Genomic DNA, 24,024 nt, shown 5'->3' with positions numbered 1-24,024 from the left:
CATAATAAACGGGTCCTTTTCCAAAGTGCAGTCATCGACTTGTGGGGTATCATGGAGTCAGTGCTTGGACCCCAGCTGTTCACAGTATGTAAAATAATTAAATGGGGAAACTAAATGTAGTATCTCCAAGTTTAAAAATGACACAAAGTTGGTGGAAGAGTGAACTATGAGAAGGATAGTGAGACACTTTGGTGTGATTTGGACAAGTTGATTGAGTGGACAGGTGCATGCCAAATGAAGTATAATGTGGATAAATGTGAGGTTATCCACTTTGGGAGCAAAAGCAGGAAGACATTTGATTATCTAAATAGTAAAAGATTGGAAAAGGGGGAGGTGCAGTGAGACCCGAGTGTTCTTGTATCCCAGTCGCTGAAAGTAAGCATGTACGTGCAGCAGGTGGTTAAAGGAGGCCAACAGTGTGTTGGCCTTTATAGTGAGAGGATTTCAGTACAGGAGTAGGGATATTTTTCTGCAATTGTACAGGGCCTAGGTGAGACCACACTTGGAGTATTATGTGCAGTTTTGGTCTCTTCATCTGAGGAAGTATGTTCTGGCTTTGGAGGGGGTGCACTCAAGGTTTACCAGACTGATTCCTCTGATGGAAGGACTGGTGATGGAGTAAATGCAGGTAAGAGGTTTCCATTGTTTGGGAAGTCCAGAAAAGGATAGAATCTACAAGTGGCTTGCCACTTCGTGTGAGATGAAGAGAAATCTTTTTTTGAGGGTTTTGAACTATTACAATTCTATACCACAGATGGCTGTGGAAGCTCGATGTTTGAGTATTGCTAGATTTCTGATTAGCAGTGTTATACTGGGTACAAGGCATAGAAGTGTTTGATTAGCCATGATTCTATTGAATTGTTGGCCAGGTAGCAGCCTAAATGTGGAGCCACAAGAGATGGGGATATACTAAATGAATATTTTGCATCAGTGTTTACTGTGGAGAAGGACATGGAAGATGTAGAATCTGGGGAAATAGATGGTGACACCTTGAAAAATATCCATGATACAGAGGGGGAGCTGGATGTCTTGAAATGCATAAAAACGATCAATCCCCAGGACCTGATCAGGTATACCCTAGAACTATTTGCTGAGATATTTGTATCATTTGTTAGTCACAGGTGAGGTGCCAAAGGATTGAAGGGTGGCAAGGAAAAGCCAGGGAACTATAGAACAGGGAGCCTGACATCGGTGGGACAGGATGTACATGTATTTGGAAAGGCAAGGATTGATTAGGGATAGTCAGCATGGCTTTGTGCATGGGAAATCATGTCTCATGAAATTGATCTGAGTTTTTTGAAGAAATAATAAAAAGGATTAATGAGGGCAGTGCAGTGGAGTGGACGTGATCTATATGGACTTCAGTAAGTCGTTCAACAAGGTTCCTCATGAGAGACTGTTTAGCAAGGTTAGATCTCGTGGAATACAGGGAGAGCGAGCCATTTTGGATACAGAACTGGCTCAAAGGTAGAAGACAGAGGGTGGTGGTGGAGGATTGCTTTTCAGACTGGAGGGCTGTGATCAGTGGTGTGCCACAAGGATTGGTGCTGGGTCCACTACTTTTTGTAATTTATATAAGTGAGCATAAGAGGTATGGTTAGTAAGTTTGCAGATGACACCAAAATTGGAGGTGTAGTGGACAGCGAAGAGGGTTACCTCAGAGTACAATGGGATCTTAATCAGATGGGCCAATGGGCTGAGGAGTGGCAGATGGAGTTTAATTTAGATAAATGCAAGGTGCTGCATTTTGGAAAAGCAAATCTTAGCAGGACTTACACACTTAATGGTAAAGTCCTGGGGAGTGTTGCTGAACAAAGAGACCTTGGAGTACAAGTTCATAGTTCCTTGAAAGTAGAGTCACACGTAGATAGGATAGTGAAGGAGGTGTTTGGTATGCTTTCCTTTACTGATCAGAGTATTGAGTACAGGAGTTGGGAGGTCATGTTGCAGCTGTACAGGACATTGGTTAGGCCACTTTTGGAATATTGCATACAATTCTGCTCTCCTTCCTATCGGGAAGATGTTGTGAAATGTGGAACAGTTCAGAAAAGATTTACAAAGATGTTGCCAGGGTTGCAAGGTTTGACCTATAGAGAGAGGCTGAATAGGCTGGGGCTATTTTCCCTGGAGCATCGGAGGCTGAGGGGTGACCTTATAGAGGTTTATAAAATTATGAGGGACATGGATAGGTTAAATAGATAAGGTCTTTTCCCTAGATGGGTGAATCCAGAACGAGCAGGCATAAATTCAGGGTGAGAGGGGAAAGATATAAAAGACACCTAAGGGGCAGCTTTTTCATGCAGAGGGTGGTGCGTGTATGGAATGAGCTGCCAAAGGAAGTGGTGGAGGCTGGTACAGTTGCAGCATTTGAAAGGCATCTGGATGGGTATATGCTTAGGAAGGATTTAAAGGGAAAGGGGCCAAGTGCTAGCAAATGGAACTAGATTAGGTTAGGATATAGAACATAATAGTGCAGTACAAGCCGTTGCGCTGACTTGTGAAACCAATCTAAAGCCCATCTAACCTGCAGTATTCAATTTTCGTCTATATGTCTATCCAATGACCATTTAAATGCTCTTAAAGTTGGCGAGTCTACTACTGTTGCAGGCAGGCTGTTCAACATCCCTACCACTCTTTGAGTAAGGAAACTACCTCTGACATCTGTCCTATATCTATCAACCCTCAATTTAAAGCTATGCCCCCTCATGTTAGCCATCACCATTCAAAAAGGCTCTTGCTGTCCACCCTGCCTAACCCTCTGATTATCTTATATGTCTCAATTAAGTCACCTCTCAATCATCATCTCTCTCATGAAAACAGCCTCAAGTCCCTCATAAGATCTTCCCTCCATACCAGGCAACATCCTAATAAATCTCCTCTGAACCCTTTCCAAAGCTTCCACATCCTTCCTATAATGCAGTGATCAGAACTGTACGCAATACTCCAAGTGCGGCCGCACCAGAGTTTTGTACAGCTGCAGCATAACCTCACGGTTTCGAAACTCAATCCCTCTACTAATAAAAGCTAACACACCATTTGCCTTCTTAACTTGGGTGGCAACTTTCAGGGATCTATGCACATGAATACTGAGATTCCTCTGTTCATCTACACTACCAAGAATCTTACCATTTGCTCAGTACTCTGTATTCCTGTTGCTCCTTCAAAGTGAATCACCTTATACTTTTCTACATTAAACTCCATTTGCCACCTTTCAGCCCAGCTCTGCAGCTTATCCATGTTCCTCTGTAACCTACAACATCCTTCTCCACTATCCACAACTCTACTAACCTTAGTATCATCTGCAAATTTACTAACCCACCCTTCTCCGCCCTCATCTAGGTCATTTATAAAAATGACAAACAGCAGTAGACCCAAAATAGATCCTTGCGGCACACCACTAGTAACTGAACTCCAGGATGAACATTTCCCATTAACCACCACCCTCTGTCTTTCAGCTAGCCAGTTTCTGATCCAAACCATTAAATCATCCTGAATCCCATGCTTCTGTATTTTGTGCAGTAGCCTACTGTGGGAAACATTATCAAATGCCTTACTGAAATCCACATACACCACATCAACTGCTTTATCCTCATCCATCTGTTTGGTCACCCTCTCAAAGAACTTGATAAGGTTTGTGAAGCACGACCTACCCCTCACAAAACCGTGTTGACTACCCGTAATCACATTATTCCTTTCTAGATGATGATAAATCCTATCTCTTATAACCTTTTCCAACACTTTACCCACAACCGAAGTAAGGCTCACTGGTCTATAATTACCAGGGTTGTCTCTACTCCCCTTCTTGAACAAGGGGACAACATTTGCTATCGTCCAGTCTTCTGGCAGTATTCCTGTAGACAATGATAACAAAGATCAAAGCCAAAGGCTCGGCAATCTCCTCCCTGGCTTCCCAGAGAATCCTAGGATAAATCCCATCTGGCCCAGAGGTTATTAACACCTCCTCAATCCTGTCTAGTCTAGTCGCCTGTATCTCGGTATTCTCCTCGATAACATTGTCTTTTTCCAGTGTGAATTCTGACAAAAAATATTCATTTCGCGCTACCTCTATCTCTAACTCCACGCACAACTATCCTTGATTGGCCCTAATTTTACTCTATTCATTCTTTTATTCCTGGTTTTCCATGATCCTGTCCACCAATGACTTCTCATGTCCTTCCTGGCTCTCCTTAACTCTTTTTCTTTAGCCTTTCCTGGCTAACCTGTAACTCTTAAGTGCCCATTCATGTCTCATCCTAAGATAAGCCTTCTTCATCCCTGTGATGAGAAATTCAACTTCCTTAGTAAACCATGGTTCCTGTGCTCAACAACTTCCTCCCCGTACATACTTATCAAGGACCCGCAGTAGCTGTCCACATTTCAGTTGTGCCCATCCACTGCAGTTTCCTTCCCCATCTTATGCATCCTATCTGGTCAGCATGGACGAGTTGAACCAAAGGGTCTGTTTCCGTGCTGTACATCTCTATGACTCTATGAATAGCTTCCTCCTATTCCTATGTTCCACTAACAAGGTAATCTCTGACTACTGGCTCTTTTGCCACTAGAAAAGGTTTTACTCTTATAAAATGTTACTTAAGTTTTAAAACAAAATGACAGAGGTGTTTAAAAATTATGATCTTGGGAGAACAATTCAGCTTCTCTTTCCATGTGACGAAAGTCCCTCATCCTGTTCAGGTCAATTGATTCTGCACCCTCTTAAAGGAGACAGGTGCTCTTTGCTCTGCCTCTCCCATCCTTTGCGCTACTCCTTTTCTTGCTCCTCATAATGCTGTCTCCGTTATTCCATTGCCTCCCTTGCTCTGTTCCCACCCGTGATACATTTCTTTGCACACCTCCCCTCCCTGTCTCTGTCCCTCTGCTCCCCTTCCTACCCCACCTCTGGCATTGCTCCTTCTCAATCCTGATGCCATGCCCTTCCCTTGGTATTGTACTTCTCACAGCTGTCCTTTCCTATGCACTGCAGTCTCCTCCCTCTACTTTTCTCTCTGATCCTCCCCACTCTCTATTCACTGGATGATTGTCTTAGGTAATATCTGCTGAACCTTCCAGATTCAACCTACATCGGTAGCCATGATTTGGAGATGCCGCTGTTGGACTGGGGTGTACAAAGTTAAAATCTCACAACACCAGGTTATAGTCCAACAGGTTTAATTGGAAGCACACTAGCCTTCGGAGCACCGATCCTTCAGCAGGTGATAGTGGAGGACTCGATCGTAACACAGAATTTATAGCAAACATTTACAGTGTGATATAACTGAAATTATACATTGAAAAACTGGTTGTCTGTTAAGCCTTTCATCTGTTAGTTTCACTTCTATCACTGTATTCTAATAGATGAAAGCTTAACAGACAACCAGTTTTTCAATGTATAATTTCAGTTACATCACACTGTAAATGTTTGCTATAAATTCTGTGTTACGATCGAGCCCTCCACTATCACCTGATGAAGGAGCGGCGCTCCGAAAGCTAGTGTTCTTCCAATTAAACCTGTTGGACTATAATCTGGTGTTGTGCGATTTTTAACTTTGTACATGGGTAGCATTCTTTCCACCCGTGCCATTCCAAACACTGATCATACAAGGAGAATGATGGGATCCTTCATTTTAAAAAAAACTCTTTAACAATCGCTATGAAAAATGTGTTGGAAACGGATTTCCCTCTTCCTCCTCTTCAGTAACATTCAGTGCTCTGCACTGATGTACTAGAAAGCTCAAAGGTACTTAGTGTTCACATTATTAGATGTTCCAGTATCCTGTCATCTTTCAATTAATTTTTTTTAACCTGAAATAATCCACAGGATTATCTATTTATGAAACTACAGTTCAGTGTTTTATGGTTGTGAATTCCATCTCCTCGGCCTCATTTCAGAACTGAAGTTAAAGTTTTTTTCAACTTCCTTTCCTTTAATTACTTGAGGTTAGTCTTGTAGTCCTTCTGTACACAGCCTCCAAACAGTGTGTGCAATTAAAGAATGTATTTTCAGCAGGATATCCTGCACCTTGTACTCTCCTGATTCTGCATACAGCTCAATACTTGGTTTTGCTTAGTGCTATGCTCATCTTTTCCAGTTCTCTTTCAACATGTCCTTTAACTTATTCACCCCCTTCATTAATGCATCAGTGGCCTGGCCAATGTGTAACCTTCAAAATGAGGCAATGGCCTATTGGTGTTATTGCTGGACTATTAATTCAGATACACCAGTGATGTTCCGGGGACCCAGGTTCAAATCTCACCACAGCAAATGGTGGAATTTGAATTCAGTAAATATCTGGAATTCAAAGATCGATGATGACCATTATCAATTATCGGGAAAACCTGTCTGACTCACTAATATTCCTTGTGGAAGCAAAACAGCCATCCCTACCTGGTCAGGATGATGTGACTTCAGACCCACAACAATGTGATTTGCTGTTAACTGCCCTCTGGATTAGACAATAAATGCTGGTCCAGCCAACATGAAAAAAACCATAAACAAACAGAATATTTGGTAATTTGCATATAGCTATCTAATTGTCTGAAATTTAGCTGTGATGATTCTTCGATAGCAACAGTAACTGGACTTTCTAAGTACTTCAGTCGAGTAAGGTTTTGAGCTGTTCTGATATAACTTTCTTTTTTCCTTTCAAGTGCATCTTTTTCTCCATCACATATAATGTCATGGTTTGAAATTTAGCTGTTGTATGTCCAAGTTGGAAATATTATCCAGCTCTTTACCGCCAATGATAATGTTGCTTGGTAAAGGCAAAATACTATTAGTTTTATACAATTTTAACTCCATTTCAGTGTGTCAGGAATAGAGTTGAAAAGTGAGGTGCTGGAAAAGTGCAGCAGGCCAGGCAGAATAGTTTCCTGAAGAGCTTATGCCCGAAACATCGATTCTCCTGCTCCTCGGATGCTGCCTGGCCTGCTGCGCTTTTCCAACACCACACTTTTCAACTCTGGTCTCCAGCATCTGCAGTCCTCACTTTCTCCTGTCAGGAATAGAGTCATACACCAGTTCATATGCTGTATTGCCATCTGTTAGCAGTAAAATGTTACATGAATTAAAACTCATCCTAACATACACTCTCCCCACTTTTTCCAGCTGTGTTACAGAATTCTTGCTATAACTTATTGTGAAATGTGGAATATGTGCTTGTTTTCAGTTTATTATAATTTCTTTGTCAACTAATCTAATTTGAGCTTTTTTGATTCAGTTGCACTACTATAATCCACCAAATTGTATAAAGCCCCAAATTTCTAACAGCCTTGTTTTCGACTGCTTTTAAAATAAATTACATTAGTTATTACTCTGATTCACATCATCTGCAGTTTTTATTTAATACTAATCCTGTTTACTGTAACAGTTTCTCTAATCTCTGCTTTTCCTTTCAGGTAAAAAACATAATATACCATTCAGTTAAAGATGCTGTGGGAACCCTGAGAATGCATGAAGAAAAGATATTGAATACATCACAGAATGCTTAATGTTTTTTGTAGTTTTGTGACTTTATATGATCCTTTGTTTTAAAAAGATACATCAGCAGTGCCAAGCAAATTTGTTTTTGTGGTTACAACCATGTTGTGGCTACTGTAACAAATTGGCCAATGTGTCAAAATTAATATTATTATAAAAACAAAATGCAGCCTCTGATAATATACAGGAAACTAGCACTGTGCTGTTCCATGTATTATATTGTACATTTTTTTAAAAAATGAAAATGTATTTATTTTTGGACAAAGTGTTACAGAATTTTATGCTGTATTGTAGATCTAATGTAAACATGATTTGTACAGTTTTAGTTTGCTAAAATGGATATTTTTCACTACATTGAGACAGTTACTGTGAGAAGGCAGATGCGACTATTAGCTATGCCTAATTTTTTTAATTGCTGAATCGCACAGCTATCCATGTCATATCTTAAAATACTGCCAAATAAGATACGTTCTGAAGTTCCTTACAATATAAATTGACTGGATACGTATACTACACACATCAGCCTTTAAGTATTCATTGTAAAATTAAAGCATTTACAAAGCTGTAATTTATTCAAAAAGTTGTCTTGTTAGATTTGTTATGGTGAACTTTTGCAAGCAAAATGAATTACCAAGAAAGTTGATATTCTGTGTAAATACATATAAATATATACATTCAATTATGTATTTTTTTAAAACATAGCTTGCTTCAGTTTGTTCAAGTACAAGTGTTACATGCTTTGTACGTTTAAATTTAAAGGGGTTTTACATTTTCCAATAAAATTGTTTTATCAAATATGAGTTTACATACTTTGTGGTATTGATGAAGTTATACAGTATTTGAATCTGCTCAGTCATTCTGGATATTAAGAAAATCCTTTACATAATTCACCTCAGAGTTTGCTCATTGTGAGAAAAAGAACTCACTCACAAAATCAGCCTTAGATAAAGCCTTGGAAACAAGAACAATTTATTACAGCCTTACAAGTACCGGACGCTTCTGCAATCAAGCAGAAATGCGTGCGAAAATAGAGCATGTTAGCATTCTTATTCAGTTTATAAGTTGCAGAATCACGCCTCCCTTTTCCCATCCTATCATGGGCCAATTACCTCACTTGTTTTTTTCTTATCTGGCCATCCTGCTGTCCTTGTATGTCTGCATTCTTTGTTCCTGGTTTGTTACAACTTGTTCTTTTATCCAGTTTCTCTTATCATACTATAAGCTTTATTGTGAAATGCCCCTGCTGCTGCCTTTTGTGGTTAACTACAACACTTTTAAAGAAAATAGTTTTAAACAAGGAAATAACTTTAAAGACCCTCTATATTCATTAAAGTCTTAGCCTTAACTATGCTACAAGAATTCCGCGACCGTTTGTATAATGTCCCCCCCCCGCAGAAACTACATTTCTAACCTCCCACACTCATTACACAATACGATTGAAGAACTTAGACCATTATTTGTAGAACGGGAATTTTCCTTACCCGTGTATAATACAGGATCGCATGGGAACAGACCTATTGCATTATATCAGATCAGACTGTACTGAAAAGATGCTAAAACAGTTAAGTTACTTTCAGATTGAATATTTATATCTGCATGTCTAGAATTTTCTTCCATATTTCTAGTTGTACACTTTTGTTTGGATTATATTACTTTGCAATGTGTTATGGATCAGGCCAGACCCCCTCAAAATATTTTAAAAAGGTAGCCTAGCCCCTAACTACTATTTATTTTAAAAGCAGATGTGAGGTGGATATTCCAGAAGTGATGCAGCTGGTCAAACCACTCAGCTTTAAGCAAACAAAACAGAATTTAGAATAATATTACTTGAAACCCCACCTGACTCGCTATAGCAACTTAACTAAGCAACTGTTCCAATTCCCGCAACATCCCTTAAACACACTCCTTGGCAAAAGGTAAATTAAAATACAGGTTCCTACAGGCAGGAGCAAACAACTTCCAAAGAGATTTCAGAAAGAAAGTCAGTCAGGAACCATCCACTGAAACTTGGAACCTCTCTGCACTGCAAGCAGCTTCTCACTGTTACAACTAAACCAAGCTAGAAAAAACCTGAACTGGGATAACTGACGACTCCCCTGTTGTTGTTAAACTAGGCCTTTACCCAGACATTTTGGCACCTCTGCCTTTGGGACCTCTCTTGAAACCAAGGACAAAATAACCTTATTATAGGGGCAATATCATACCATCCTGCCCCCTTAAAAATAATGAATCATCAATATACAAAGATGGCTTCAATTTAAAACATGTTAGGCTCACCCTAATAGTACACAATACATATACAGTACATTGACTATAACCACACAAACACACGCAACTGCATCCTATTCCGGTCTGTTTATTCCTGCCATCGATTGCCATCATTTAAGTCTCGACAATTCGTCAGCAATTAAGTTTTCTCGTCCTGTGACGTACAATTTTCAAATTAAATCGCTGTAATAATAATCTCCATCTAAACAGTCTGAATTTTTTGTCCTTAATACATTCAAGGTTTTTAGAGAAATTTATGATCAGTATATCGGATTGACTCAGCCATATTACTGGCAACATATACATAACACCAACACCAAGCTCAAAGTCTCCTTCGCAATTATCGAATATTTCTGTTGACGAATGTTCAATTTCCTAGGGAAATATCTGACCAGTCTTTCTATCATCTTCAGGTAAAAGTATAGCACTAACATCCACATCACTTGCATCAATAGGTGTGGCTAATATAGGGGCAGTGGTTAACATAGCTTTCAGGTTGTCACATGCCTTCTGACAGTCTGCCATCCACAGAAATTTCCTGCATTCCTTTAATAATTCAGTGAGTGGAGCAGCCACACTGTTAAAATTCAGTACAAATTTCTGATAAAACCCACTCAATCCCAGGAATCGTACCACTGCTCTCTTTGTCAAGGTGTGGAAGATCCAGTGTTAGATTGTGGTGGACAAAGGTAAAGAGCACACACCGGGTTAACTAGGGCCTCTAAATAAACCGATTGGACTGTAACCTGGTGTGTAATTTTTAACTCTCTTCGTCACTGGTACGGGAAACTCCACAATAACCTTTGTTTTCACATTGTGAGGCCATCTGTCTATGTCTGATAACATGACTTGGGCTTTGGTGAATTCACTCTTAGCCAGGCTAATCATCAAGTCTGCCTTCTGAAGTCAATGGAATAATTCTGATAAATGCCACAAATGTGACAATAAATCACTCGCAATGTATACCACACAGTTGGGTAATCCAGAAATGACTTTATTGATTAGTCTTTGAAATGATTTAAATTGATATAGTCCATTCGGAGTTTGAAAAGCCAAAATTGTCTTCGCTCTTTTGGATAAAGGTGCCTGCCAGTATCCTCTGAATAAGTCCATTTTACAAATATAAGTTGGACCTTTTCAACACAGTCTTCCAAACGTGGAATCGGATATGAATCAGACTTTGTAACTGCATTGACTTTCCAATAGTCCACACATAACTATTAGGTACCATCTGGTTTAGGCATCATCACTGCACACACTTCGATTATGTCTTGAAGCATGCATTCAATCTCTTTTTCTACCTATGCCAACTTTGGAGGGTTGAGTTTATAAGGATGTTACTTAATTGGAACAGTATTTCCTGTATCTACATCATACATAATTAGGTTAGTATTTCCCAGCTTATTCCCACACATTTTCCCCATGTGATAGCAATAACTCTTTCTGGTCATTTTGATTTTCCTTTGGAAGGTAATTCAATAATTTATCCCAATTTTTGACAACTTCTCATTCTCCAATTTAATTTGAGGAATGCCTTATCAAATAGTTCACCTCACTCAAGGTAAGGTCCACTAAACCTTGCTTTTAAAGATTCACGTATCACTGGAAGTAACACTAACACTATCTACATTAGCAAAATTATAAGTTTTTGATTTCTTGTTTGCTTCCTGTTTCATCATTTGCTGTGGTAAATTTAAATGTTATCTAGCCAACTCCCCCTCCCCGCCCCATTTAACTGTTCCCTCAAATTTGATCATAGTCCACATATGTGGTCTGAGTTCTGACTCACCAACTTTCCTTCAATAAATTTTAGTGGTCCTCTCACTTAATGCCAAAAATCTAATTCAAATGGACTGAATTTGGACAATTCATTTGGTGCATCTCTAATGGCAAAAAGTATAAACAAAACTCCTTTATCCCAATCATCTGATAGTCCTTAACGTGGTTTTTAATGTCTGGTGCAACCATTCTAATGTTCCCTGTGATTTTGGATGGTACACAGTGGATTTGAATTCTTTTAATTCTAAACTGTCCATAACTTCCTTAAATAATTTTGATGTAAAATTTGACACGTGATCTGATTGTATCTCTGTGGATAGTCCATATCTAGTGAAAAATTTGAGTAACTTCTACAGTCCTTTTTGCTGTGATATTACATAATGGAATGGCCTTAGGAAATCCAGTGGATACCTCCATTATTGTCAAAAAATACTGATTCCCATTTTTTTGTTTTAGGTAGAGGTCCTATGCAATCAATTAAGACCCTTGTAAATGGTTTCTCAAATGTAGGAATGGGTATTAAAGGTGCAGGTTTTATTACTGCCTGCGGTCTATCAACTACCTAACATGTATGACATGTCTGGTAAAATTCAATCACATCCTTGCGCAATCCCAGCTAGTAAAAATGTTTTTGCATTTTAGCTTGAAACTTTCTCACCCCAAAATGACCTCCTACTGGTAATTCATGCACTACCAAAACACCACCTTTCTATAACGCACTGGGAATACAACTTTTGCTCATTTCTCGTCTGCCTCAATGTGTGATGGTCTCCACTTCCTCAATAAGACATTTTTAAAGACAGTAGCACTTAGGGATACTGTCAGATTCTTCTTCAGTGTACACTTTTTTTTTATCAGATTAGATTAGATTAGATTCCCTACAGTATGGAAACCAGCCCACACAGACTCTCCGAAGAGTAACCCACCCAGACCCATTTCCCTCCAACTAATGCACCTAACACTATGGGCAATTTAGCATGGCCAATTCGCCTGACCCACACATCTTTGGACTGTGGGAGGAAACCGGAGCACCCAGAGGAAACCCGTGCATACACGGGAAGAACTTGCAAACTCCACACAGACAGTCATTCGAGGCTGGAATCAAACTTGGGACTCTGTTACTGTGAGGCAGCAGTGCTAAGCACTCATCCACCATGCCGCCCACCAACTGTTGCAGTTTTTCATCTTTCTGTTGTTACTAGATTAATTTCTCTGAGCTAAAAATATCCACACTGTCTCAACTATTCGCTCAAACATGGTCTCTGATAATTCTATTTCAACTTCCTTATCCTATTTCTCCTCCTCTTTCAACCTGTGACTTTGTGACCTCGTTACCACAGAGTCAGAAAAAATCCCAGGATATACTCCCTATAGTACTTCAGTTGCCTGATTTTCTATTGGCGTTTCAACAACAGTAGGCAGCACTCCTACCTGTGACCTAGCTACATCATTAGCAAGGACAAATTACATTTCTGTAGCCGAGAGTTCTTCCAATACTCCTACCACTTCTCCACTTTTCACATGATACTCTAACCTCACTCTAGACAATTGAGCACTTCTCGTCCCACCATGAATGCCATACCAGCACTTTTTCTGTCAACACTCCTACTCATCTCTCAACAGCAAAGATTGACATGATCCTGTATCTCTTAATGCTGTAACCTCTTTAACTGATGCTCCTGGCCTATGCAAGTAAACCTTACCCTTGCAAGCAAATGGTTTAAGATGATCTGGCATTTCCTCCTTAACCAACCTCTGACGGGATTGTACATTCTGGTGCAGCTTTTGAGCTTCCACTGTGCTTTTCTTTACCACTTTGAAATTCCCTGGCTTATCCTGTTTTCCTACATCCATCTTTCCAGTGTTTTTTCCAACCCACCAACACTGATTCAATGTGGCCTACTTTATTGCAGTGAAAACACTGGAGCTTTTTAACTTCTTTTCTCATCATGGGTTTCCTTTTTACCTGTGACAAGTTTTCGTTATGGTCTTCACTGAGATCTACCTTTCCCTTTCAGTGTGAGGATTTCTCTTTCCCCAATTTCTATCGCTCATGGATTGATGTTGATGTTGGGAGCCAAACTTTGATTTATGGACCAATTCATAATCATGAGCCTTTTCAGCTGCTAATCTGGTGTTTTTACCTCTCTGCTCGTCCACATGAGCTCTCTCTACTTCAGGAGGTGATTTTTTTATCTCCTCAAAAATAATCATTTAAGAGTGTCATACGTTTGCTCTATTTTTAATGCTCTTATTCACCTATCGAAATTACTTTGTTTGATCCTTTCAAACTCAACGTAGGTTCCCTCCTTAGATTCTTAAAAAGTTGCCTGTAGGCTTCTGGCACAAGCTCATATGCACTTGAGATGGCTTTCTTCACCTCCTCTTACTCCCCAGATACCACCTCTGATAGTGAAGCAAATACCTCAAGCTCTACCTAGCAGCTTTGTTTGGATCAACAAAACCCACATGGTCACTGGCCACTTCATCTGTTTAGCCACCCTTTCAAATGAGGTGAAAAAGGCTTCTACATCCTTTTCATCAAATGTAGGCAATGTTTGGATTATATTTAAACAGATCCCCACCAGGCCTTTGACTTGTGATGGGTTTGCTCATCCGCACTATCTTTCCCAGCCTACCTTCACCTCCATCCTTTTAAACTGACTTTTCTGTGTAAGTGCCAATTTATGACGTTCAAACTCTCTTTCTCCTGCTAGGGCCTTCCTCCATTTGTTCTGCTAGGACAGTTTGTTTCTTTTTCTTTCCTCTACTTTTAATCTTAATTCAAACTGTTTCATTTCTTTTTCTCTTGCCTCCAATTCAAGCTGCTTCATTTTCAATTGAATTATAGCCATTTCCAAAGATTCTGCTAGTGTTTGCAGCAAACGTACAAGCCAAGCTATTGCTGTAACTGTCTCTCCTTTTCTCACCGATGAAGGGAACTCCAACTCCAGCAGCTTTGCCTTGTTCCCCTTGTAAAGCTCCCAAAGTCACTTCTTCCACCCCCCCAGAAAACTCTTACTAACTGAAAGAGCCATTACTACACCAAGCAGCGTTTAAACCAACTGAATTCAACACCTGGAACAAAAGATACTGACACCTGCCATCAGACCTGCTGCATTGGTGACAGGAATTAAGTACAGGGAAACAAAAACTTGCTTTTAACATAGAAAAACATCCATCAAAAGTGAGTCCGGGCAGCACAGTGGCTCAGTGGTAAGCACTGCTGCCTCACACTGCCAGGGACCTGGGCTTGATTCCAGCCTTGGGTGACTGTGTGGTGTTTGCACATTCTCCCCCTGTTTGTGTGGGTTTCCTCCAGGTGCTCTAGTTTCCCCTCACAATCCAAAGGTGTGCAGGTCAGGTGCATTAACAATGCTAAATTGCTTGTAGTGTCCAGGCTAGGCAGATTAGCCATGGCAAATGTGGGGAGGGGGTCTGGGCTAATTTTGGGTGTGATGGACTTCAGAGGGTTGATTCAGACTTGATGTGCCAAATGACCTCCAGCCACACTAGGAATTCTATGAATTTGTGAAAACTTTGGCCAGGATATCCCCTCTACATAAACCAAACATTGTTCCTGAAAACAGTTATCCAACTTGTCATTGTCAATAAATATCTAAATACTGTCCTACTTTGTTAAAATAAGCACTTTCTTAAAATGGACTAAGCGTTTTATCAAAAAATTGAGACGGAAGGAAATCCTTAGCCTACAATGTGCATTTCGGCTGTAAGGTGTGAAATTGAAAATTTCTACTCATTCAATCATCGTTCCTCACATCAGTTTAGCGTGTTTCGGAATTTCCAGTTTAGGGGGAAGCTTTGCAATTTTTCATTGACTTTTTTTTAAATTGTAAACTGTCAGAGAAAGAAATGCAGAGCAGACCTCATTGTGAATCTTTTTTTTAAAAACATTCAGATAATTAAAATTCAAAGTCTATAAGAAGTCTGTTTATCATGATGCCTTAAAAGTCTGATTGTTCTGTTGAGCACGCATCGAAAAATCTGGAATCCTGTCTCTTGTTGGATAAAAGTTTGTTCAGACTTTGATGGATGGATGTAAAAGATTGACTTTTGGGGTAATATTGTAGCACAACCAAAATTTCAAAAGCTGCTTAATTGGTGAAGCAGGAGTATGTATATTTGGACTTAAACATGGCAGAATCTCTTAAGTTGTTGTGAGACAATGTAATTGCTGTCAAATTCCTCTATTTCCCAGCAGAGGCCAGTATTGTCTCACACTTTATATCCTTCTACTATGCTCATCAGCTCTCTGCTCTCAACCATGTCAAGGGTACTTGCGTAACCATTATCTGCAACTTTACTTAAAGTCACCATTTCAATCTTAAGGGGAGGAGAATTTCAAAAAAATTAAAAGCATTGGGTGTGTCGGAACTAGTCCTAACAAAGAGGCTTTGGCCCAGCCATGAGTCTGTAATTCCCCGAATACTTCAACTACTGGCATATATCCTGGATGAGCAAACAGTGACTCACTCCTGCTGTCTGGCCACACAGATAAACAGTTCTTCTTCTTGTACTCCAGATTCTTTGCAATTCTACCAACTGCTTACTCTGCTATGCTAAGTCCCACTTGAACATCAAGCCTCCATCTTAAATATAGGGATGAAGAGGAGCATTGAGCCTGTTCTGCCATTTAATAAGAACATAACTGTAGCTTTAACCACTTTATTGACTGTCCACCATAATCATTGACTCCCTTGTGGATCAAAAATCTTTCTAACTTAACCTTGAATATGTTCACAAATCCTGCTTCCCTTTGATTAAGTAGCAAATTCCAAAAAAAAAGAAATCTTGATGAAATTCTTCCTCATCTGGCTTTTGAAACTCTACCCAGAGTTCAGAATGCCCCCCATGGGGTATTTTAATAATCTCGCACGCTGCACTAAGATCACTTCTCATTCTTCTAAACTCCAAACATTATGGGGCACCTCCTGCCCCAACCTTTCATGATAGCCCTATAAACCCAGGAATCAGGCTAGCGAACCCCCTCTGAACAGTCTTCAGTGTAGGTATGTTCTTTAAGAAAGACACCAAACCTGTATAAAGTACACTAGACATACTCTCACCAATGGTCTGTCCAGCAGCAACAAAACCTCCCAACTTTCACACTCCAACCCCCTTGCAGTAAATTTTAATTTTCCATTCACCTTTCTAATTAGATTCTTCATCAATGGGGAATCAGAGATTATGGGGAAAGGATATGAGGAAAGACAGATCAGCAATGAATTTATTGAACAAGCTCATGGGGTTGGATAAGTCTACTTTTGTTCCTATTCCTTATAGTTAAATTATGCACCGTAGCTACACATTAACTTGTTGTGTCCTTTGGTACCTTGGCATTTAAATAACATATTACTTTTCAATTTCTCCAAAATGAAAACCTAATTTTTCCAGATTATACTCTGCCATATTTTTGCTTACTTGCTGAAACTACCTATAATCCTTCACTTTCTGTCTCCCTTCTTTCTTGGCTGGAGTGTTACATTAAGGGTTTTCTAATTTGCTGAGACCTTCCCAGAATCTGGAGAATTTAGAGAACAAATGTTTGAGGTGAGGGATGCCATGGACGTCCCTGCTGAGAACACTTGCAGGAAGTGCACCCATCTCCAGCTTCTCCAAGACCGTGTTAGGGAACTGGAGCTGGAGTTGGATGAACTTAGGATCATTCGGGAGGCAGAGGGGGTCATAGATCGGAGCTTTAGGGAAGTAGTAACTCCAAAGATTGCAGACAGATGGGTGACAGTGAGGGGGACTGGGAGGAAGCAGCCAGTGCAGGGACCCCCTGCGGCCTTTCCCCTCAAGAACAAGTATACCGTTTTGGATACTTGTGGGGGGGACGACTTATCAGGGGCAAGTAACGGGGCTCAGGCCTCTGACACGGAGCCTGTCCCCGTTGCTCAGAAGGGAAGGGTGGAGAAGAGCAGAGCAATAGTAATTGGGGACTCGATAGTTCAGGGCACAGATAGGAGGTTTTGTGGGAACGAGAGAGACTCACGTTTGGTATGTTGCCTCCCAGGTGCAAGGGTACGTGATGTCTCTGATCGTGTTTTCCGGGTCCTTAAGGGGGAGGGGGAGCAGCCCGAAGTCGTGGTCCACATTGGCACCAATGACATCGGTAGGAGGAGGGCTGAGGATGTTAGGCAGGCTTTCAGGGAGCTAGGTTGGAAGCTCAGAGTTAGAACGAACAGAGTTGTTGTCTCTGGTTTGTTATCCGTCCCACGTGATAGAGAGTCGAGGAATAGGGAGAGAGAACAGTTAAATGCGTGGCTACAGGGATGGTGCAGGAGGGAGGGATTCCGGTATTTGGATAACTGGGGTTCTTTCTGGGGAAGGTGGGACCTCTATAAACAGGATGGTCTACACCTGAACCTGAGGGGCACCAGTATCCTTGGTGGGAGGTTTGCTAGTGCTCTTGGGGGGGGTTTAAACTAACTCTGCAGGGGCATGGGAACCCAGACTGTAGCTTTAGGGTGCAGGACCTGGAGTGTAGGGAGGTTAGGAACATGGCATCAATTTCAAAGGAGGGTGCCTGTAAACAGGAAAGTGGTTTGAAGTGTGTATACTTCAATGCAAGAAGTATACGAAATAAGGTAGGTGAACTTGCAGTGTGGGTTGGTACCTGGGACTTCGATGTTGTGGCTATTACGGAGACATGGGTAGAACAGGGACAGGATTGGCTGTTGCAGGTTCCAGGATTTAAATGTTTTAGTAGGGTCAGAGGTGGGGGTAAAAGAGGGGGAGGTGTGGCATTGCTTGTCAAAGATAGTATTACAGCTGTGGAAAGGACGATGGATGAAGACTCGCCATCTGAGGTAGTTTGGGCTGAGGTTAGGAATAGGAAAGGTGAGCTCACCCTGTTAGGAGTTTTTTTACAGGCCTCCTAATAGTCCTAGAAATGTAGAAGAAAGGATTGCGAGGATGATTCAAGAGAAGAGTGAAAGTAATAGGGTGGTTGTTATGGGGGACTTTAACTTTCCAGATATTGATTGGGAAAGCTATAGCTCAAGTTCGTTAGATGGGTCAGTGTTTGTCCAATGTGTGCAGGAGGGTTTCCTGACACAATATGTAGATAGGCCAACAAGAGGTGAGGCCATACTGGATTTGGTTCTGGGTAATGAACCAGGCCAGGTGTTAGAATTAGAGGTAGGTGAGCACTTTGGGGACAGTGACCACAATTCGGTGACTTTTACTCTAGTGATGGAGAGGGATAAGTGTGCACTACAGGGCAAGAGTTATAGATGGGGGCAGGGAAATTATGATGCTGTGAGGCATGACTTAGGATGTGTGGCCTGGAAAAGTAAGCTTCAAGGCAAGGGTGTAATTGGTATGTGGAGCTTGTTCAAGGAGCAACTATTGAGTGTCCTTCATAAGTATGTGCCCGTCAGGCAGGGAGGAAAGGGTCGTGTGAGGGAGCCGTGGTTTAATAAGGAATTGGAATCCCTTGTTAAATGGAAGAGGGCGGCCTATGTAAAGATGAGGCGTGAAGGTTCAATTGGGGCGATTGAGAGTTATAAAGGTAGCCAGGAAGGACCTGAAGAGAGAGCTAAGAGCAGCAAGGAGGGGACATGAAAGGTCCTTAGTTGGTAGGATTAGGGAAAACCCTAAGGCTTTCTATAGGTATGTCAGGAACAAAAGAATGACTAGGGTAGGAAATAGGTCCAGTCAAGGATAGTAGTGGGAAGTTGCGTGTGGAGGCTGAAGAGATTGGGGAGACACTGAATGAATACTTTTCGTCAGTATTCAATCAGGAACAGGACATTGTTGTCAATGTGAGTACTGAGTCACAATTAAGTAGAATGGATGGCTTTGAGGTATGTAGAGAAGAGGTGTTGGAAATTCTGGAAAGGGTGAAAATAGATAAGTCCTCTGGGCCTGATGGCATTTATCCTAGGATTCTCTGGGAAGCAAGGGAGGAGATTGCAGAGCCATTGGCCTTGATTTTTATGTCCTCGTTGTCTACAGGAGTAGTGCCAGAAGATTGGAGGATAGCAAATGTGGTTCCCTTGTTCAAGAAGGGGAGTAGGGATAACCCTGGTAACTATAGGCCGGTGAGTCTCACTTCTGTTGTGGACAAAATCTTAGAGAGAATTGTAAGGAATAGGATTTTTGAACATCTGGATAAGAATAATGTGATCAAGGATAGTCAGCATGGTTTTGTGAAGGGCAGGTCGTGCCTCACAAACCTTGTTGAATTTTTTGAGAAGGTGACTAAGGAGGTGGACGAGGGGAAAGCAGTAGATGTGGTGTATATGGATTTTAGTAAGGCGTTTGATAAGGTTCCCCATGGTAGACTACTGCAAAAAATACGGAGGTATGGCATTGAGGGTGAGTTGGAGGTTTGGATTAGGAGTTGGCTGGCTGGAAGAAGACAGAGGGTAGTAGTTGATGGCAAAGGTTCATCTTGGAGTGCCGTCACTAGCGGTGTTCCGCAAGGATCTGTTTTGGGACCATTGCTGTTTGTCATTTTTATAAATGACCTGGAGGAGGGGTTAGAAGGTTGGGTGAGCAAGTTTGCGGATGATACGAAAGTCGGAGGAGTTGTAGACAGTGAGGAAGGATGTGGCAGGTTACAGCGGGATATACATAAGCTGCAGAACTGGGCAGAAAGGTGGCAAATGGAGTTCAATGTAGCTAAGTGTGAGGTGATTCACTTTGGTAAGAGTAATAAAAAGATGGGGTACTGGGCTAACGGTCGGATACTTGGTAGTGTGGATGAGCAGAGGGATCTTGGTGTCCATGTACACAAATCTTTGAAAGTTGCCACCCAGGTAAATAGTGCGGTGAAGAAGGCATATGGCGTACTGGCTTTTATTGGTAGAGGAATTGAGTTCCGGAGTACTGAGGTCATGTTGCAGTTGTATAAGACTCTGGTGCGGCCGCATCTGGAGTATTGTGTGCAGTTTTGGTCGCCATACTATAGGAAGGATGTGGAGGCACTGGAAGGGGTGCAGAGGAGGTTTACCAGGATGTTGCCTGGTATGGTAGGAAGATCGTATGAGGAAAGGCTGAGGCACTTGGGGCTGTTTTCATTGGAGAAAAGGTTTAGGGGTGACTTGATAGAGGTGTATAAGATGATTAGGGGTTTAGATAGGGTCGACAGTGAGAATCTTTTTCCACGTATGGAGTCAGCTATTACAAGGGGGCATAGCTTTAAATTAAGGGGGGGTAGGTATAGGACAGATGTTAGGGGTAGGTTCTTTACTCAGCAAGTCGTGAGTTCATGGAATGCCCTGCCAGTAGCAGTGGTGGACTGTCCCTCATTATGAGCATTTAAGCGGGCATTGGATAGGCATATGGAGGATAGTGGGCTAGTGTAGGTTAGGTGGGCTTGGATCGGCATAACATCGAGGGCCGAAGGGCCTGTACTGCGCTGTATTCTTCTATGTTCTATGTAAAGCATCCGCTATCCCTCTCGCCACTTCCAGCAGATGCTAGGATAGGGCTTCTCAAAGTGAGAGTTGGGACCCCAAGTGAGGCCATGAGCTGCAATTTTGGGGTCCCGAGCTCTGAGCTCGCAGTGGAGTTCTGACTGAGTTATTACTGTTGTGCTTCCATTCTAACCAGCCCCAGTTCTCATGCCCCCTGCTTCCTGAGACAGACAGTTCCAAAACCCTCAGAGAAAAAAAAACTCTCCTCACCTCTGTCCTGAAATTCCAAATTTTAAAAAGTTCCCCTAGCTCTAGATTCACCTACAAGAGGAAAGATCCTTTCCACGTCCACCTTGCCAAGACCATTCAGCATCTTATAGACTTCAGTTAAATTACTCCAGCTACCCCACACTTTTGAACTCCAGTGGAAACGAGCCTCGTATCCCAGAGGCATTGTAGAAAATCTAGGTTTGACAAAAAGAGTCCATAATGTATGAATATAACACCCCTGACATGGAGTCAAATCAGACACGAGACCCGCAAAGAGGTAAGGTCCAGCTGCTCTGAGTCCGGTATGATCTGATGGAATACAATCCTACGAGGATGACTGTTCTTGAAGTCGGCATTCTGCTAGCTGGATAGCCAGGCCTCAGAAACTGCAGCAAGGATGCCAGAGGATACATGGAGGCCACTTGGAAATGGAGAACAATAACCTCAGAACCGGCTTGGTTGTACCAGACAGCCATCTACAAAACTGAAAGAATACTGTGTATGGCAGAATCTCACACACAGTTGAAAAACAAGCTGACCAAATGACCATCCAAATCATGCCGCACTGTGGGAGCTGATTTATTTATACACAAAGATGAGATGAACCATCCGAGAACTACCAACATCTTTGCAGTAAAAGCTAAGGCAGGGATTTCAGGAAGAATATTATCTGAAATAGGAATTCAATTTCTCTCCAGAGAATTAAGAACATTGCTGAAGATCAACATCACTCTGACCAAAGGAGACAACTCAACTGTTTAGAGAAGAACATGTTTATCAAATTCTGAAGGACAGAGGAAGGCCTTATTGTCAGTCCAACCTATGCTTCTCAAAACAGACATTAAAATTACTTGCCAAGTTACTGAATGGAAGTATTTGACAGAATTAATGAATGACCTCAGTAAAAGCAACCTCTGGGTAACATTATTATTGAACTTTATTTTCAGTTTGTAAGAGAAAAATGGATTCATGACGAGAATTTTAAAATTGGCATTGAAGGCTGCTCTAGCTAAAGTGAATGGGGATTTTAGGCTTGAAGGTGGGTCAGTGGAGAAGCACTGGCAGATGTTGAAGGGGATAGTTCAGAATGCTCAGAATCTGTACCATGAAGAGAAATTCCAAGGGGAAGAAATTGAAGGAAAGCAACAAATTTGAAAAAGCATAATTATGCAAAGATGAGTGGCAGGTCAGATGACTGGGCAGAATACAAAGAATGGTTAATCGGGACTAATACAAGTCCAAAGAAGCTAGCTGAAAACGTTAAAAACACAGAGCAAGACTTTCTAAGGCACTGAATAGGTAAAGCACGTTGGCCCTCTCTAAAGGCTGATAATGAGAAGATAATAAGGGCACGATGGATATAGAAACAAATGTAGAAACTCAGCCCCTCAGAATCCCTTCCCGCCCTTAGGGGAGGCGATAGCTAGTGGTAATATCACTGAACTGTTAATCCAGAGACTCAGGTCCCAGGTCAAATCCCACCATGGCAGAATTTGAATTCAATAAAAATCTGGAATTAAGAGTCTAATGATAACTATAAATCCATTGTCAGTTGTTGGAAAAACTCACCTGGTTCACTAAAGGTCTTGAGGGAAGGAAATTGCTATCCTTACCTGGTCTGGCCTACCTGGGACTCCAGTCAATGTGGTTGACTCTTAATTGTGACAATTAGGGATGGGCAATAAATGTTGGCCTGGCCAGCGACGTTCACATCCTGTGAATGAGTTAAAACAAAATCTCTGATTTTGCATCTTGACCCAAATAATTAACAGAGCTAACATTTCACTTTTTAAGCTTCCTGTCCTCCCAAATCACAACTACCCTGAATATTCAGGTCCCGGCCATTGACATCTTGCAGTGATGTTCCTGTGAAGACTCAAATTACATTTATTTCAATTGGAGCAGTCAACTCATCCAATTTGTCATGGATGCTTTGCACATTTAAGATACAAAACCCTCAGCATTTTTAAAACCTTTTTATGCCCCTCTAGTTTTAACTTGTAGCGCATTCTCAATGTTGGACGCCTTTACTTCCTGCATTTTTTAATTTCCTCATTACCTTGCTCACTTGCCTTCTGCTCTCTTCAATTTATCATATCAGTGTCAACTCCATTATTTTGTTTAAAGTCCTGTTGATAGCACAGGAATTTAACAGTGAGCAGCAATTGTTGGGAGGCGGGTGAAGGGACTGTAAAGACCTCAGCAATGGATGAGTGTGGCAAGTAGTGCAGTTGGTAGGCTATACCAGTTGAAGATAAATTCACTCACCTTCACCATTGCTGTCAGATCATAAGTTGTCTTCTTGCACTGCATCCTTGGTTTTGGAAGAACATCCCTGGCTTTGACAACAATTCTTCCTGCTGCTGGTTCCCCGTGGATACAGGACATCTCTCCTACTCAACAATTCTTACATCTAGACCTCCGGTGCACTATTTCAAAACCTTGGGGTAGTGCTCTTTTGTGTCATCAAACATCGATCAAATATTTATCAACATCAGAAAAATGCATTATCTGATCATTATTATGTTGCTTTCTGTGAGATTTATTAACCGCTATCGTACATGAAACAGTTTACATCAATTATTTTCATTGCAAATGACATCTGTGTTGCTCCAACAGTTCCCTTTGAAACAGAAGTGATCTTATTTATAAAGCACCTCGCTATACCTGGACAAATCTCCCCTCATGAAGCCATTCAGGATTGCATTACAAGCAACAAAATGAATGATGGTTTAACCTGAGAGAAGAATACAAATCATAATGCTGAAAATTCTCTGCTCTTGAAACAGTGCCTCTAATCATTAGCATCATGCTGGTTCAAAAGACAGATACCATCTCTTGCTT

At 41.2% G+C, this 24,024-nt stretch overlaps 1 protein-coding gene across 5 annotated transcripts in view; it reads left to right on the top strand.

Moving 5' to 3' along the window:
* Positions 1–8,294, top strand: part of jmjd1cb (jumonji domain containing 1Cb) — a 393,296-nt gene extending 385,002 nt beyond the window's left edge. For all 5 annotated transcript variants that reach the window (XM_087999115.1, XM_087999116.1, XM_087999114.1 and 2 more), the window contains one exon: positions 7,393–8,294. In XM_087999115.1, coding sequence (XP_087855241.1) covers positions 7,393–7,485 — 93 coding nt within the window. In that variant the 3' untranslated portion in view covers positions 7,486–8,294. The remainder of the gene's footprint in view (positions 1–7,392) is intronic.
* Positions 8,295–24,024: the final 15,730 nt, after the last annotated feature.

This window comes from Chiloscyllium plagiosum, unplaced genomic scaffold (genome assembly GCF_037043375.1).
Source record: "Chiloscyllium plagiosum isolate Xiang-an unplaced genomic scaffold, Cpla_swu_hap1 HiC_scaffold_22, whole genome shotgun sequence".
Taxonomy (NCBI): domain Eukaryota; kingdom Metazoa; phylum Chordata; class Chondrichthyes; order Orectolobiformes; family Hemiscylliidae; genus Chiloscyllium; species Chiloscyllium plagiosum.
The sequence above is the reverse complement of the archived record's forward strand: the minus strand, read 5'-3'. Positions and strand labels throughout refer to the sequence as shown.